The sequence below is a fragment of the Poecilia reticulata genome, linkage group LG16, assembly GCF_000633615.1.
Source record: "Poecilia reticulata strain Guanapo linkage group LG16, Guppy_female_1.0+MT, whole genome shotgun sequence".
NCBI lineage: Eukaryota > Metazoa > Chordata > Actinopteri > Cyprinodontiformes > Poeciliidae > Poecilia > Poecilia reticulata.
Window position 1 is genome coordinate 21,174,516 of NC_024346.1, and position 17,389 is coordinate 21,191,904.

A 17,389-nucleotide genomic window follows, 5' to 3' on the forward strand; every position below is an offset into this window, starting at 1 on the left:
AGTTTGTTTTTTTATTTTTATTTATTTTTTAAATTTCTCTCTTTCTCACTGTTTATTTCTGTTTTTATTTTAATTATGTAAAGCACTTTGAAATGCCTTGCTGCTGAAATGTGCTATACAAATAAAATTTGATTGATTGATTGATTGATATGGCTGCGTGTGTGTGTGCGTGTGCATGTGCGTGTGTGTTGCAAATCCTTCTAATAACAATCTGGCCTCTTCAGAACATCACTTAGTGCTTGAAACACCATTAGTTTCCAGTTGAAGAGTTTCCTGAGGAAACACTAGTTCAAGAGCTGGCAGGACGCCTCTGTCTGCTCTGTATGATTCCCACACAAACGCTCTCACTACCACAGGTTCTCTTTTTATTCTATCCTACATTCTAATTTCTGTTCACTACATGCGAAGCTACAGGGACAATAACAGGGTCTTTGGTGTCTTGCAAAAAATATTCACACACCTTGAGCTTTTTCACATAAATGTTCTGTTTCAGCCACAAACTTCATTGCAATGTTTTATTTGACAGACTTTTGTTTGGCCCAGGAAAGTTCTGGAAAACCATTTGGCATCTCAGAAAGGGGAAGAAGTGACTGACCCGAGCAGTTTCTGTTTTGGGGAGGACGTGTGGATACAGTGGAAGGAGAACACTGAGAATCTCCTCAATTTGGTCTCCCTTAAGGAAGCAGTGTCAGAAGATTTGGGTGAAGGCAGTTCCATCACCATGGCAGAGGTGCTTAAGGGAGTTAATAAGCTCCTCAGATACCAGGTTTGGATGTAGGCTTTGGACATAGTACAGCTGTCATCACTGGTATGCCTCTTTATTGTCTTATGGATCTCAGATTAAGGAGGCACAATGCTGTTTTTATCTTGACTGTAGAACAGTGGTCCAGATCATTACCCTCAAGAACAGGGTGTTTGTTTGGCCCATAAGGGTTTTGTGTATATGAAGAAGGTTTGCAAGACTGTACCCCAAGGTTTTTGGGGTTGATGCAGTAGTAAATCTCATACTACTTGTTTTGTTCAAATGCAATTCCATAATATCATACAAAAAAGTATGATATTACCAACGTTTTCTAAAGAAACACTGTTTCAATTGGTTTGAAGTTCTGTGTCACCAATATTTTCCACTATTATTTTTGAGGGGTCTGAATATGAAGAGACTGAGAACAATTGGATTATAGACCAAAATGAAAATTAGTTAATACCATTTTATGTTTTGTCAGTTTCTTAAATCCCTAATCCCTAATTATCCTAATTTATTGTCCCTTTTTCCTCACTCAGGTGTGCCAGGTGAACCAGGTCTTAAAGGAGAAGTAGGCCCCTCAGGAAAAATGGGCCCGATTGGAGAGAAAGGTTCAATTAATAATTTTAACTCTGAGTCCATGCCGATGTCTAGTAATTCCCTCTTTTAGTCTTCTGTTTAATGCTTTTGTAAAGACACAAAGCTTAGCGTCATTAGTCATATTTAGTGTTTACTTTAGTCAGAAACTGCAGCATGTGTTTGTCTTTAAGCAGTCTAAAGAAGAAAAAATATCTGATGACAAATTATTTTTAAGTTTTATGGCAATTCTCTGTAAAAGTCCCCAAAGTTTCAGCATAGTGAAACTTTGGGAAGTCAAAGTGTATGACATCCTTGAAATTTTAGAAATATCATGAAGACGAAATCCTGTGAGCTTTGATGACTTCTCTATGCTAATAAAATAAAAACAAGAAAGCAGAAAGTCATTCCACATGTTGGAATACTTAATTAGTTTAAAGCCTAAAACAGAATTAATACATAGTTTTAAATGGTTCATTAAGTAATTTAAAAGTACAAATGGTCCACAAGAAACTAAGCTAAGCGTAAGGGTGAGCTTTATGACATCAAAAGACAGAAAACCGTCTTTCCTGCAATATGATGTCATGCTCATGCATTAACCACGGTGTCTTCATTCCAGTTTTTATAGGCAGTTGAGTTCCCCTGCCTCTCTGTACATGCAGCGTTCCATGCGTTCATCATGTTTAATACTCTTACAGGAAAGTGACTGCATCAGCCTTCTCACAGAAGGAATGAGGTCACAACTCTGGATTAACAATGAGACTGGAAGCCCAGAGCTCATAAAACACCTGGGGGAAAACAAAATAGACTCGGGACAATGCCAAGTGCAGCAGGGCTTAAAACTAAAACTGAGCTACTGTTTTATGGCATGTTAATACACCCTCACAGAGCCATTAAATGGGGTGAATTTCCACATCTGCATAGGGTTAACTCATGTTATTACCCAAGTCATGTTACCTTATAGCAGTACATCAGTAGGCAGATATTGTATTTGCTGTAATACCATACATTTTTGTGTTTGTGCAGAAGAAACTAATGACAATATTATGACTAACAACATCAAGACGCCGTTTTGTTTCTTTATGTTCTTGGAGATAACATTAGTAGACATTGCTGGAATTTAAACATAAGTGAAAGTTTGAATCTAATTAGTTTATTGTATTTATGCCAGGAGTTTCAAACTGTAACCTTTCTACCCCAACCCAAACGAAGCTGTGCAGGTGTCACATGTCACTCTTCTGTTCCTCATCCATTATTAGGCCATTGTTATGTTTGAACAGCAAATCACTTCCCCAAACCTTACAACTGCCACTTGGGTTAATTTCCACTGCGAAGCTGCAACATGAGTGAATAGGAGAATTATAGACTTTAACAAATAGAAGTGAAATAATTCAGTTACCTCCAATATGAAATAGTTAAAATTTGTGTTTAAGAGCTGTAGATTGTATTTGAACTATTGTAACGTAAGGTGCAGTAGGGTGGTTCCTGACCGAGGTAAATCTGCAAGGGTGAGCAGTGAGTTTTAAGTGTGACACTGTCATCTGCCTGTGAAATTGAGATACTACACAAGCCCTATGTTTGTTTGTTTTTGTTTTAAATATTGATTGGAGTTTTTTATATATATTTTGTTACTTTACAGCTTCAGTATATTTTATTGTCTTTTTTTTGTGCTACACTAACACATATTTGGGCATATTGGGAAGTGCAAGGTGGATGATAAACGGTCAACGATTTTTTTTTTTTCATATAGAAAAGCTGTGACTCTCTTGATGCTAATATCTTAAAATACAATCCTGTGTAACCAGTTGCCTTTAGAAATAATCAAAATCTACAGGAGCAGCAGAAATCGCCAACTTAGGTGAAAGCTTCTATTGACAGGACAGTGGCAAGAAGAAAGACATTACAGCACAAATAAAGTAAAAGGAAGACTGTTTTAACATTGTCACAAGTTATGAAAGGGGCACGGCAAACATGGAAGGAGATTTTTGGTTTAGAAGAGACCAATGTTGAATCTCTGGCCATATCTGCAGTTACTGTGCGTTTGTTGTTCACTGGCTGCCCTGAGCGAACTATTTCTACATTAAAATATGTTTGTAGCTGGCCAACAGCATTATGTTGTGGACATGATTTTCTTCAGCAGGAACAGGGAAGCTGATCACAGATGATATAAGATGGATGGATAGTAAAGAGCTTTATCCAATAGAAGAGCTAAGTGTAGACTCAGGGGGAATTCACGCTAATTCATGCAACACATTTCAGATTTGTGTAAGAAAATCTTTGAAAGTCAGCTATGTTTTTCAAATGTAGAACTATAACACACATACAAGGAAATGTTCAAGGGGGTAGGAATACTGGCACAAAGCACAATACCTTTAAAATGGCTGCACATTTGTGATTTTTATCAATCTTCAGGTGACAAAGGTCCTAAAGGTTTTGATGGACCAGTCGGGATCAAAGGACAAGCTGGTGAGAAAAATTCAAACAGATACCCTTTATTTTGATCATGTTTGAGTGTAAATTTAAGTTTAAATATTCTGGACACTAGTTAGTATTTCTATTAGATACTTTTATACTCTGTCTTCCCTTCTTATCTATTTTTTTACTTTCTGACAAAAATGATCAATTATAAACATGAGGCAGCAGATTAGTTATTACAATTATTTGATAAAACACAGTAAGTTGAGATAATGGTTGTTTTATTTATCAGGTGTAACATGTGACTGTGGGAGGTACAGGAAGGTGGTCGGACAGCTTGATGAGAATTTAGGGAAGCTGAGGAACACTGTTAAGTTTGTGAAGAACGGTGAGTTGTCAGTGAGAACTTTTAACCAAACATACTCATTATTATTTGAGTAAATTTATCTTCTTTGGGAATTATGATGAAATAAATGATGCAAAAATAAACAATTCAGTCCTAAATTGACTCAAAATATTCTGAAAATCTTTTCCCGTTCAGTTGTGCTGGGCTTGAAGGAGACAGAGGACAGATATTACCTGCTTGTGAAGGAGCCCAAGAAGTTCAGAGAGGCTTCTATGAACTGCAAGCTAAGGGGAGGCGCGCTGGCTATGCCAAAAACTAACAACATCAACCGGCTCATGGCGGACTACATCAGTCAAGCAGGGCTGACGAGGGTTTATGTTGGAGTACAAGCTCAGAGCAAAGGCACAGTAAGTGTTTAGGACATCCAGGTAGAAACAGCAACGGTGATGCTACTTTTAAAGACGGCACATTTTATGTTGTGTGGATTGTTAAGTTGCAAGAAGAATTTTTTTTTCTTTTTTTTTTTTTTTTCTTTGTTTTAAGGATGGAGCTGGAAGTTATATTTATGCAGACTCCACGCCTCTGCGGGAGTTTGCGGTGTGGAGCCAGGAAGAGCAGTTATATTCCACATCATCTCCAGCCATCAACATCAGCTGCGTGGAGCTGCTCAACACTGGGACGTGGAATAAAGTGGAGTGTGAAACTCCTCTGTTCTTCCTCTGTGAGTTCCCAAAGAGCAGGAGAAGAGGCAGAGGAGGAGCGGCTGCTTCTGCTTCGTAATGACATTTAAAATGAGGGAAAATCAATATGACTAGTTTGCTGTTTTTGTCCACGGATACAGAGAGTGACAGCAAAGAGTTGCCCTTGCTAAAAGCGGGATTGGAAGAAGTGCCGAGACAAGTTCAGCTGCTTTTAATAACATTATCTGAAATATGTAACTCAACAAAACATTTAGTTCGTTGTTGTACAGGAAAATATGCATTTAGTATGGTGATTTCCTTTCAAATGTCATAATTCTTAATAGTTTTTAGTGCTGTCACCATGTTTTAATTATCTATAATTTACATTATGTCTGGCATCAAAAAATAATGGATACATTTAATGCAAATATGGGTTGCCTTTCAGCTAACTTTACTCATACACTCCCTGATTCCAGAGATGTTTTAACCTGTTTATGCTCCTGAGGGATAGCACAGCTACAACTAGAGGTTGGTCTTTATTCCTACTTTAAAATCAAGTTTAACAGTAAAGCACAAGATAACTGAGTTCAACATACACAAGCAGAAAACGGCAGCTTGTCAAAACAACCATATCCAAAAATAAAACAAAAAGCTAGTTTATCAAGTTTCAACATCTGACCCATAACATCCAATGTATGACAACAACGACTGTTGTTGGTTGATGATGGCCAGGGGGTTGTTAATTACAAAATCAGCATTCTGCTTGTACCAAGATTTTAGAGCAAGATCTGACATGTCTGACAGCAGGTGGCCAGAACTGATGGCAAGATTCTGTCTCCTTCTGGGTTTTATTGTAATTTACTTTGCAATGTACAGATTCATAAATTTTAATAATGATAGCGTCACATGAGAAATCTGTGATTTTAATTAAGTGTCATTGTAGATCTTTGGAATCTTAATAATTGTAGTCAAATAAATAAAACAGAGCCACTGTTTGACTTTATTAAGGTGTCAATAAATTTTTACTCACTTATCTGTGATTTTCTGTTTTCCTGTGAAGTATGTTATGTGTGACACAAAGGCCCATTGTCTTAAGATCTATCCATCCATCCATCCATTTTCTTCCGCTTATCCGGGGTCCAGTCGCAGAGGCAGCAGCTTCAGAAGGGAGGCCCAGACTTCCCTCTCCCCAGCCACTTCTTCCAGCTCCTCCGGGGCAATCCCAAGGCGTTCCCAGGCCAGCCGAGAGACATAGTCCCTCCAGCGTGTCCTGGGTCTTCCCCGAGGCCTCCTCCCGTTGGGACGTGCCCGGAACACCTCACCAGGGAGGCGTCCAGGAGGCATCCTGACCAGATTTCCGAGCCACCTCAACTGGCTCCTCTCGACGTGGAGAAGCAGCGGCTCTACTCTGAGTCCCTCCCAGATGACCGAGCTTCTCACCCTATCTCTAAGGGAGAGCACAGCCACCCTGCGGAGGAAACTCATTTCGGCCGCTTGTATCCATGATCTCATTCTTTCGGTCATGACCCAAAGCTCATGACCATAGATGAGGGTGGGAACGTAGATCGACCGGCAAATTGAGAGCTTCGCTTTTTGACTCAGCTCTCTCTTCACCACGACGGACCGGTACAGCGCCCGCTTCACGGCAGACGCTGCCCCAGTCCGCCTGTCGATCTCCCGCTCCCTTCTTCCCTCATTTGTGAACAAGATCCCCAGATACTTAAACTCCTCCACTTGAGGCAGGACGACCCYCCTGACCCGGAGAAGGCACTCTACCCTTTTCCGGCTCAAGACCATGGCCTCARATTTRGAGGCACTGAGCCTCATCCCGGCCGCTTCACACTCGGCTGCRAACCGCTCCAGTGAGAGCTGCAGATCACGTTCCGATGAAGCCAACAGGACCACATCATCCGCAAAAAGYAGAGATGCRATCCTAAGGCCACCAAMACGGATCCCCTCAACACCTCGGCTGCGCCTAGAAATTCTGTCCATAAAAGTAATGAACAGAATCGGTGACAAAGGGCAKCCTTGGCGGAGTCCAACTCTCACCGAAAACGAGCCCGACTTAGTGCCGGCAATGCGGACCAGACTCTGACACCGGTCATACAGGGACCTGACAGCCCGTAGCAAAGGGCCCGGTACCCCATACTCCCGGAGAACCCCCCATAAGACCCTAGGGACACAGTCGAACGCCATAGACTTCATAGAGATCAAATACAAAAACAAGAAATTATTTTCCTCTTTTGTTGTTGTTTTTTGTTTTTTAGCCTAACAGAGTAATCTTTATCTGAATTAAAATGCTAATAATCTAAAATAATTGCTGGATTTAATACTTATAAGATAATAACAACAAAGAGCTATTCGCATAACTTTAAAGAGGGTGAACTTTGATGAGATGGTGTTTCTTTTTCAGGTTTTTCTTCCGCCAGGTTCAGCATTCTGCTTCCTTCTGGAAAGCCTCTAGCATCTCCATGGCCTCCATCTCATAGTTCTCTGCCTCGATTCTAAGGGCTTTTTCCTTTTCCAGTATGAGGGTGAGTTCCTGGATGTCTTTGAGCAGAGATCTTCCTTTCTTGTCCTCTGCCTGAAGCTTGTTGGAAAGGAGTTCGGCCTCAGCCGAGAGCGTCTCTGTCATCTTACAGGCTTTCTCTAAACCCTGGTAAAGATTATCACTTACCTGTTCCAACTCCAACTTACCTCTTTCTGCCTCTTCTCTTAGAGCCCTTTCTTTCTGCAGCTCTTTGTCCGTTTCCTGCCGAAGAGACTCTACAGTCTTCAAGAGAGAAGCATTTTCAGTCTCTCCTTGGAGCCTTAGACGTTTCTCTTCTTTGAGCATTTTCTCTAGCTGTTGTAGCTCCATTTCAAATTTATTCCGATCGTCCAAAGCTGTCTCCGACGTTTTCTCCACGTTCTCAAGCTTTTTAATTAATTGTGCTGCGATTTCCACAGCTCCCTCTTTTTCTGCCTCAATTTGGGCTCTATGTTCTTGTTCTGTTTTCACTTCTTCCTCCAGTATTTCTAATAAATTCTCTGCCTGGACCCGCTGGCTTTTCTCTTCTTGGAGCATTTTCTCCAGCTGTTGGAGCTCCAGTTGAATTTTGTCAACCAAAGCAGTCTGAGATGGAACCTCCTTGGATGTTTTCTCCACTTCCTCAAGCTTTTTAATTAGTTGCTCTGCGATTTCCACAGCTTCCTCTTTGTCTGTTTCAATTTGGGCTCTACGTTCTAGTTCTGATTTCACTTCTTGCTCCAGTAGTTCTAATAAATTTTCTGCCTGGGCCCGTTGGGTTTTCTCTTCTTGAAGCATTTTCTCCAGCTGTTGGAGCTCCAGTTGAGTTTTGTCCCTCTCATCTGAAGTGGTCTCATCGGGACCCTCTTTGGACGTTTTCTCCACGTCCTCAAGCTTTTTAATTAGTTGCTCTGCTATCTCCACAGCTTCCTCTTTGTCTGCCTCAATTTGGGCTCTGCGTTCTCTTTCGGTTTTCAGTTCTTGCTCCATCATGTCAAAGAAAGCCTCAGCAATTTTGAATTGATCCAGATTTTCATTTTCTGCCTCCATTCTCAGCTTTCTTTCTCTCTGGAGCATTTCTTGAAGCTGTTGGACATCAAGATAAGGAATGTCCTCATCTCGAACTATGATTTCTGTTGACTTTCCAGTGGAGACGTTCTTCAATCCTTCACAGTGGTCAGGGAATTTTAGGAGAATATTGATGGCTTCCCTTTTTGCTGAATTACTTTTTGCACCAAGATTTCTTTCGTTCTTCAGCTTTTTCTGGAGCTTCTTTACCTCTTTCTGAGCCGCAGCGACATCAATTTCAAACTCAATGGTGAGCATCTCAATTTCCTCACAGTGTTTCTTTTCCATCTCCTTCATTTCTTGTTGGAGTTCCTGTATTGTGGGGCAGCACGTTGTCTCATCTCTGCCCACCTGGCCTTGGTTCTTGGATTCAGCTTTCTCCAACTTCTCCTTAAGCTCCTGAATTTCCAGAAGCAAGGCCTGCTTCTCCTTCCTCTCTTCTGAGACAATGTCTTCATAGTAACATTCAGTGTTGAGTTTCTCCATCGTAATGGCCGCAACATCTTGGTGCAGCTCCTTGATCTCCTGCTGAAAGATGTCAAAGAGCTCATTGTTGAGGTGATAGACCAGGGGTTTTGCCATTCTGGGTAATTCAAACAAGTTTTGCTCAAAACAATGTTCTCTGCACAATTCGCAAAATTTGCACAATCCGCACAAGTGAAAAGTGGGTGAGGTTCTATGGAACTGTGCAGCTTTATAATGTACAATTCTGGTGTATGATGCATGAAAACGCCTGTGATGTCATCATAGATATTACTATAGTGATAGTTCTCTTGTGGGTTTGTAAGCATTCTCACCATCTTTTTGGCTGAATTTCTTACTATATATATATATATATATATTTATATATATATAATCAGCTGATGTCTATAGCTGTCTATAATTTGGACATGGTGAAATACATAAAACAAACAGCATCTGTTGAAGTACATAAAACAAATGCTCAAAGATACAGGTTTCATGATTCTGCAGAAATTTACTTTTATTTTTACAGTGCCAGTAGGTGGTTATAATGCCAGCATCAAAATTCAAAGGCAGACCTTCCTGATCAAGGCAAAGCTCAGAGAACTTTGCTTAAATTGCCATTTAATCAATTTCTGTTTGGGGATGAATAAAAATCTATTCTATTCTATTGGACACGTCCAGAACAATTATAGTTTGTGTTTCATTAAAGTATTTAGAATGTCCTTCTTAGTTTTCAAAAACCGTCATGGGGAGAATAAACTGCAAATAATGCTTGTGGAGGTTCCTCCATCTTTTCCCCAGTGTTGGTATTTGTTGAAATGTTTTCACATAATATAATTAGAATTTCACTTTTTCTTTGGTGGTGGTTATTGCATTAGGTTGTTTACTAATTTGGGTGCACAAATTTGGTAAACACCTCATGGTTATTTAGATCAGTAACTATTTTTGTTTTGCTGAGTTCGAAGGACTGGCTGGGAGAAGATGATTGGTTGTAAGAGGTAACAGTTTAGGTCCAAAAAAGATTTTGCATAGTTTTTGTATTTGAAGTGGGGCTTTTAGAGAGCCACTGAGCTAAATGAATTTCGTCTATCAGCACGAAACACATTTCATGACATCAAATATGTCACTGAAAATTCTCCTAATGAGTTAAAGCCTTTAAAAAGAGCTAATAACATAGAAACTCACAGGTCTTCTACAGGCTAACTAGGAGGTTGAATTTGAATAGGTTTCCACACGAAAACGAGCCGTGCCCTTTTAGAGGTTATATCAACATTGTCTCACATAACCTAGATAATCATTAACTGTGACTTAAGATAGAAAGTCGTATTCTCAACAGTACTCCCCCCTTTAAAAAAACAAAAACATACAATGAATCATAAAACATTCATTCTTTTCATAAAATAAATTGTCTTTACTGTAAATGCATGAAAAAGTGTTGTCTGTTTCTAATCAATACTCTTCTCAAAGCTCAAACTATTATTTACTTTACAACATGTCTGTGCTTCACACTGCTCCTGCATGTTGAAGTTTAAGCAGATCACACTCATTGTCTCTCAGCTTTCATATAATTTGACGTCCAGCAGGATTTAGAGGGGAAAAGTTAGATCTGCGGCCTTATCTGCTGGTAGATGTAATAGTTCACGAAAAGAATCAAGTGTTCTAACTGAAAACTGCTGCCTTCACTTGGAGTTGGATAAAAGATCAGCTAGAGAAGGCAGCAAACCTTTACAATATTGAAGCAGAATTGTCTTGTGTTGAGATCGAGGGTGTGGAATTATCCAAATAATTAACTTAGTTATTGTTTGCTCACAAAATCTATTGTCAAATTCATGTTAGGTATGAAGAAATGGAAGTAATGCAATTACTTCCACAGAATAACTACATTCCATTTAAATGTTGAATTAGTAGTCCAGGTGTGGAAATCAATACGTTGATATCATTCCAAGTTTATCTGAACATATCTTAAATAAAATAATAAAAAATAATTATAAGCTTGAAGGCTTTTTTTCTGGTTTTTGGCATGAAGTCAGAAGAAGGCTTCCTGGATCTAGAAACTTCCCTGCCTTCCTTGAATGCATCATCACTTTCCAAGGAGTGGCCGCTGCACCTGTCCGACCTGTTCGGGGGATACATGACTCCAGAGGAATTTCTCCCCCTTCTCCCGTCTCTTTTGTTCAGCGGCGAGTTTTCCTCTTTTTTTTTTTTTTTTTTTTCCTGAGTGTGGACCGTGTGAGAGCCAGAGGAGAGGAGAAGGGGAGACAGACAGAAGGCAGATAAAGAGATGTCGGAACCAGCCGCAAATCCCGCCGCCACCTCGTTTCCAACGCCAACTATCTCGTTACCTTTGGGACTGGAGGTGTTGAGGACCTACTCTGGAGTCCTTGTCTGTTTGGAAATAGTAAGTGATATTTTGCAAAAAGGTTGTTTCGGGTTATATTTGTACACATAGTTATCCATTGTGTGAATAGTTCTTATTTCTTTAGAAATGTATTACTAACTATTGAGTATAGATGTTGAGCAATCTAAAACCTTTTTATTCGGTTCTAAGAAATTGCTTACTGTCAGAGTTGTAAACAAAACGAACCAGTTCTCTCCGTGATTGCCTTAGGTGAGGCTTATTGCTTTGAAGGTAAATCTGACTTGCAGCTATAATAACAGGGTAGTTCATGCTTTTAGACATGTATTTTATTGCTATTACACTGACTATTTTTGCTATCATGAGTCGCCTTATTCCCATACTGCTTTATTTATGAGGACTAAAACAACCAATTGGTTCTGGTTTGTCCCTGCACTATAATGCCCTTTGACCTGCAAGGTGACCTCTGCATTGACTTTATATATAACCAATAATCAGTAGGATAATTTTACTATTAACTGGAAACACCATTGCTACTGAAGACCTTTATAGGCCTATGGGTGGAAACACTGGCATTCAAATGCTGACTTCCAGTCGTTATCAGAAATTGCGCCTTCCTGATAGTGGCGCCATTCAATTGATTTGGCAGTACTTGACTATAATGCATCAACTAGTGTTGCTTTGCATTGCAGTAGAACCAGTTGTCAAGTTTGTTTCGGTACTCTTATGACACATGGACAAATACAGTGTGCTGGTTTGTTATCCATCCATCCATTTTTTGTACACCCTTGTCCCTTAGTGGGGTTGGGAGGGTTGCTGGTGCCTATCTCCAGCTAACATTCCGGGCGAGAGGCGGGGTCACCCTGGACAGGTCGCCAGTCTGTCGCAGGTGGTTTGTTATATAAAATTCTATAAAAGATATGCTATGGGTATTTTATGTTTTGCTCCAGAATGTTCATTTTAATTTTGCAGTGGTGTCATACTCACTTCAGTTACACAAGTGTGGCATTTTTCTACTCAGCTTTGCACATCTAGAGATTGAAACTACCTATTCTACTTCTTTACAACTCAAATTCAGTCAGTTTGAGTGGAGAGCATCTGTGAAAATCAATTTCCAAGTATTCCCACAGATTCTCAAATGAATCCTGGACTCCTAGGCCTAGACTTTGATTAGGCCTTTATTAATGTACTTTAATCTAAATCCATTCAACTGTAGTTCCAGCTGTATATTTAGGGCCATTTTCCTGGAGGAAGGGAATACTCAGCCTCAGCATTAAGTGATTTCAACCACAACTGTATCCAACATCTGTCTGTTGTGTTCTTGGTTGTTATTATGCTGTTCTTCTCTGATGGATTAATAACAAACATCTGAGGGCTCCACAGAATAGCTGACACTATTTTTAAAAAAGTGAATCAAAAAGGAAATGGCTTGCATCAGAATTTATTTAGGGGAATTGCAATAAAGGAGGCTTAATAGAAAAATGCATGGCACAGGCTTGCGTTTCACACAACCTAAATAAAATAGGTAACACCCCCTCCCCTCTCCCTCCTCTACCCCCCTCCCAAAAAACAATTGAAACAGTTACATACAACATCTGATCATCAGCCAGTTTCAGGGTTTTTTGGGACATGTCCAAAAAATGAATATCTCAACTCAAATATCCAACTCCTATGAAATTATCACAATAGTAATGGCGCAAAAATATGGTGATTACAGACCTACCTCATGCTACAGTATGCGCACACCTTGTCTTCACTGAAGAAGATTCATTAATTTTTCATGCCAATTGTTTGGAGTGTTATCAATATATGGCAGTCCAACCTACTTTCTGAATAATTCAGCTAACAACTGTCTTGCAATAATGCATACTATGTTTAGAAAGTTGTACTTTTCTCATTGAATGTAAATCTTCGGTATAAAGAATAAAAAACAGTGTAAAGAAACCTTTTTTTTCTTTTCGAAAACCAATCCAAAAGAACAGCAAGGGCATCTGACCTAAACAAAGTCACCAAATTTGGAGAGTTTTTCTAATGATATTTCTTTCTATTTCTAGTTATTCGGTGGTCTGGTATGGATCCTGGTGGCCTCTTCCAACGTGCCCGTGCCTCTGCTGCAGGGCTGGGTGATGTTTGTGTCCGTCACCGCCTTCTTCCTCTCCTCTTTTTACCTCACTCTGCTCGTCACTGGTTTGGCTGACCGCATCAACACGGACTGGAACTTCTTGGTAAGTGGGACACTTACCTCTTTTTGTCCATAATCACACGTCAGGCTTTTTGTACGTCTACTACCTTATCTGTGCAAGTTAGATATTACATGAATTTCAGAACTTCCTGGAACTAAACAAGACCTTTAGATAGATATTCAAATGTCTCACAAATATTTTGGCCATCTACTGTAAATATAACAGTATGAGTATACTGTTATATTATTCACGGTAAGCTTTCTCTTTGATTCAAGAACCAAGCTTTAGTCCCACCAGATGTAGTGTGAAATCTAAACATATGTAAGTATTCAAACTATCTAGAGGAGAGTGACATTTATATTATTACATTTTATTAAAGCATGGTAAACTAGTGTTACAAAGCACCATTAGGGAGATAATCTAAGATTTGAAACAGGTAATCTCAAAAGCCACTTCATTATTTCACACAATATTTCCTCAGGTTTTCTGAAGATCTTTGAAGGTTTTTATTTTTGCTTTTTTCACCCCCAATTATTATTTGATTTAGAGTTTACACACAACAGCAAGATGAGCAGTGAACCAGATTGAAATAAAATGTCAAACTACAACTGGTAACAGAAGGATGGGTGTCTCTGGCCATGTGACATAGCACTGTTTGAACTTTTCCTGTCAAAGTCACAATAAAAACCTGAGTAATCATATTATTCTTCATGATTTAATTTTACAAGTCAGAAAATTTCTGTTTACATTTATGAAGTTTTAAAAAAAGCATCAAACAGGTTGCAAAAGACTTGGCACAGAAAGCAAATTTCACATCTTTCCAGGCCTTTTCAGGTAGCCTGTTGCATAAACTCACCAGACTGGGTGTACAATATAAAAATAGATTGTTTTCCCTGTAAAACATAAAATACATCAAGGATTGAGAAAGCATGGTGTTCTTACGTTATGTCACTGTAGTGGCCTCACATCTGGGTCAAGTCTGGACTCTCAGACAGAGCTAGCCTTTCCTCCAGCTCCACGCCCCGCTTCCAGGAGTAGCCGGGAGTGTAGGGTTGTTTGTTTTCAGCAGAACAATGAGTGACATGGTTGATGAGCTCACACCGAAACACAACAAAGGGCTCCTTCATGTCCAGCCACGCTCACAGTAGTCAAAAACAAACTCTCATTAACCCTCCTTCTTCAGACACACCCTGTCTCATTCTTCCCTCTCTCTCTCTTATCTTTTTAAGGCGTTTTTGTCTGACTTTTCTTGTATTTTGTTTTTCTGATTTGATCTCAATTGTATCTTTTCTCTTTTACTTCCAAGATACAGTAATTCAGGAGAATTATCTTGAAAGAATAAATTGGACTCAGCGGTGTCCTGTAGGGATAAATATTTACTTATTCTTGGACATGGGTCCTGTATTTACAATTGATATCTTACAAATGTTTATGTAAAAATGAACTCAGATCATTCCTGAAGATATTCATGGCTAAAATTTTATTCCAATTATTTCACATACATTTCCCTTCTCTTTCTCAGGATGTCTTCTACCACTTTCTAGCTTTGCTGTTCTACTTTGCTGCGTTTGTGTTGGAGGCGGCAACCACAGCAGCGAATGGGGGAGCTCACATCAACTCACTACCAAACAGCACTGACTCGGTCCTGTGCATAACCTTCCCTCGGGGCAACATTTTCACAGTGCTGAGCTACAGGGAGTACAGCATTAATGTGGCAGCCACGGTCAGTTCATTTTAACATAAATCAGTTATAAAATGAACTTCTTAATTATAAGTTTCACAAGCTAAGGAGCTGCAGTAAAATAGTAAAGATGTAGATTTACATTAGGTTGACAATAAAGCATATATTATTTATTCAGATGTTTGGGACAAAGCCATGTAAATATTAGGCAGTTTAGGGTAATTCATTTAAGGGTATGGTTTTCTTTCTCTGAGTGAAAAAATGAACAGTGTTGATATTTAAAAATAATTATAGTTCTCAACCTGCATATTATATAAAAAGACACATGACCTTTTTTTTATTTTAACTGTCTGACATTAATTCAGACTGATGGTTTCCTGTTTAAACTCAGTTATGATGATCAAAATTATGTATTTTCTAAATGCCTGTCTTGAGTTTTATTGAGGATGTATTTATTATTTTAAAGTTTATCTTTTTACTTGTACTATTTATGTCTGCTATTTAAGATATAGTTTAAAGTTTGTTTTTGTTGGCTTAATTGTGTTTTTTTTTCTTTGTCCCAGATATTTGCCTTTGTGGTAACTCTTTGCTACTGTGGCAGTATGGTGATGGGGTTCAAGAGATGGAGGAAGTGACCAGGAGAATGAACAGAAAGTAACATTACATCTGCATTATGATGTCAGCATGTCTGCCAGACAAAAACAACCCGACCATTCAGTAATTCATCGACGTCCACTTTTGTTCAGTGAAGCACATAATGTATTATCTTCCTAATGTGACCCTTTTGTCAAATAGCAAACCCTATATCAAGTAAAAATGAAGAAATTTCTTTATTGGAAAAATAATTATTTGACACCCCATGCAGACAGGACTTACATAAGTTCAGTCAAGAGTCCTTCAGTCAAAACACAATGGAACTTAGAAAGAGAACTGAGAGGGCTTTATACTCTAATTTGTATTTTAAGACTTTGGAAGATGAAAACAATGCATGAAAAACATTTTTTTACTCATGGAATTTAAAAGATGACGCATTTTGCTTTTAAATCATATTTTAGCTACATTTTTTGTTGATGAGTTGAAAACATATGTGATATCACTGGATGTTGCTTTGAGGACTGTCAGATACTCCCAATAAACTTGAGAATAAAAGTTTTTTTTCCAGTATTATAGGAAACACACTGAATCAAACTTTGTCATATATAAATGAGAATTAAAAATTAAACTAGGTTAATCTGTGAATCTGGTAGTTTATCATAAATTAATCATGTAATCCTTTCAGCAATAAAGAAAAAACACAAAAAAGGGTAAAATGTTTCAAACATCTGTATGTTCTGAAAAGCATTATATTAGTATTTGGTGTTTTATATTTAACTTTGTATTATTTAACTGCTTTAACTGATTTTAAATGTCACATGATTCATAATCATTTATTGTGCACTGTTGTTTGGACTATTAATTTATGAGAGTTTTAGATTAAACATTTGTTTTGACTAGTGCTACTTTTGAAAACAAATGCATTTTGGAACTAAAGAAATAAAATATTTGAAACCTTAAATGTGTTTTTTTATTGGGTATACTATAGATATGTTTATATGGAGTAACCAACAGAAATAAGATTATATATCCTACTCATACGAGCTTTTAGAATGCAAAATTCTTATTAGAAGTGAAATATTCATTTTTCTTTCTGGCAATGACAAAACCAAGTAATACTCCTGACTTTTCCCACTTTTCTTTGTTTTTTATATTATACAAATAGCACATAACTTACATTCATATGGAATCTAGAAAAAAGCACACGTGTATCTAATAAACTAGCATCACAGTTGAATAATCAAACGTCCTAATTTGAACAGAAACATGCTTAAAAAAAACTTAAGCTAAACCAGTACGTTAGTCATGTACTCACAAACACTGGTCCACATTCCACCTGGTCTTGATGAGGGTTACCTGAATAATGGAATGGACAAGTGTTTGGAATGGACAAGAGATTTTCCCCAGTCTAAAGGGTTTGAAGAACTTTTACTGCACAGGCAAATATTGTCAAATCAATATATGACACACTGATTCAGTATCTTTTACCAGGAAGTATGTGTCAAAAGATACTTCAACAGATATAAGTTTAAGGGTAAGTATTACTTTTGCAATCAGGTTAGTTTCTCATTTTCTTGTCTTCAAAAGGTCTTGGTTGTTTTTTTTAAGTCGAATTGTATGGGGATGTCACATCACAGGTTGGAAATTGTATTTTCATTGTTTCATTCTTATTTTACAGAAATGTAAAATAATGTATTTCAAAACGGTGGTGTAGACTTGTATAAGAATGTAGGTGTGTCCCCTCTGTGAAAGTAATGAAACAGACTTAAAGTCT

The 17,389-nt window shown here is 38.3% G+C and overlaps 3 protein-coding genes across 4 annotated transcripts in view; 2 read left to right on the forward strand and 1 right to left on the reverse strand.

The window, feature by feature from the left end:
• colec10 (collectin sub-family member 10 (C-type lectin)) overlaps positions 1–5,799 on the forward strand; it is a 15,081-nt gene extending 9,282 nt beyond the window's left edge. Inside the window, exons 3-7 of one of the 2 annotated variants that reach the window (XM_008432210.1) lie at positions 1,282–1,353; positions 3,731–3,784; positions 4,026–4,121; positions 4,275–4,486; positions 4,623–5,799. In XM_008432210.1, the coding sequence (XP_008430432.1) occupies positions 1,282–1,353; positions 3,731–3,784; positions 4,026–4,121; positions 4,275–4,486; positions 4,623–4,859 (671 nt within the window). In that variant the 3' untranslated portion in view covers positions 4,860–5,799. The remainder of the gene's footprint in view (positions 1–1,281; positions 1,354–3,730; positions 3,785–4,025; positions 4,122–4,274; positions 4,487–4,622) is intronic. The other variant, XM_008432211.1, reaches the window with a different exon arrangement.
• A 1,056-nt stretch (positions 5,800–6,855) lies between these two features.
• LOC103478390 (cingulin-like) lies at positions 6,856–8,983 on the reverse strand. The gene has a single exon (XM_008432209.1). The coding sequence runs from the start codon at positions 8,916–8,918 to the stop codon at positions 7,191–7,193; it is 1,728 nt and encodes a 575-aa protein (XP_008430431.1). The 5' UTR covers positions 8,919–8,983; the 3' UTR covers positions 6,856–7,190.
• A 1,906-nt stretch (positions 8,984–10,889) lies between these two features.
• On the forward strand, positions 10,890–16,307 carry mal2 (mal, T cell differentiation protein 2). Its single transcript, XM_008432207.2, has 4 exons — positions 10,890–11,199; positions 13,212–13,382; positions 14,863–15,063; positions 15,585–16,307. Exons 1-4 carry the CDS (start codon positions 11,083–11,085, stop codon positions 15,654–15,656), a joined length of 561 nt encoding a protein of 186 aa, XP_008430429.1. The 5' UTR covers positions 10,890–11,082; the 3' UTR covers positions 15,657–16,307.
• The last annotated feature ends 1,082 nt before the right edge of the window (positions 16,308–17,389 follow it).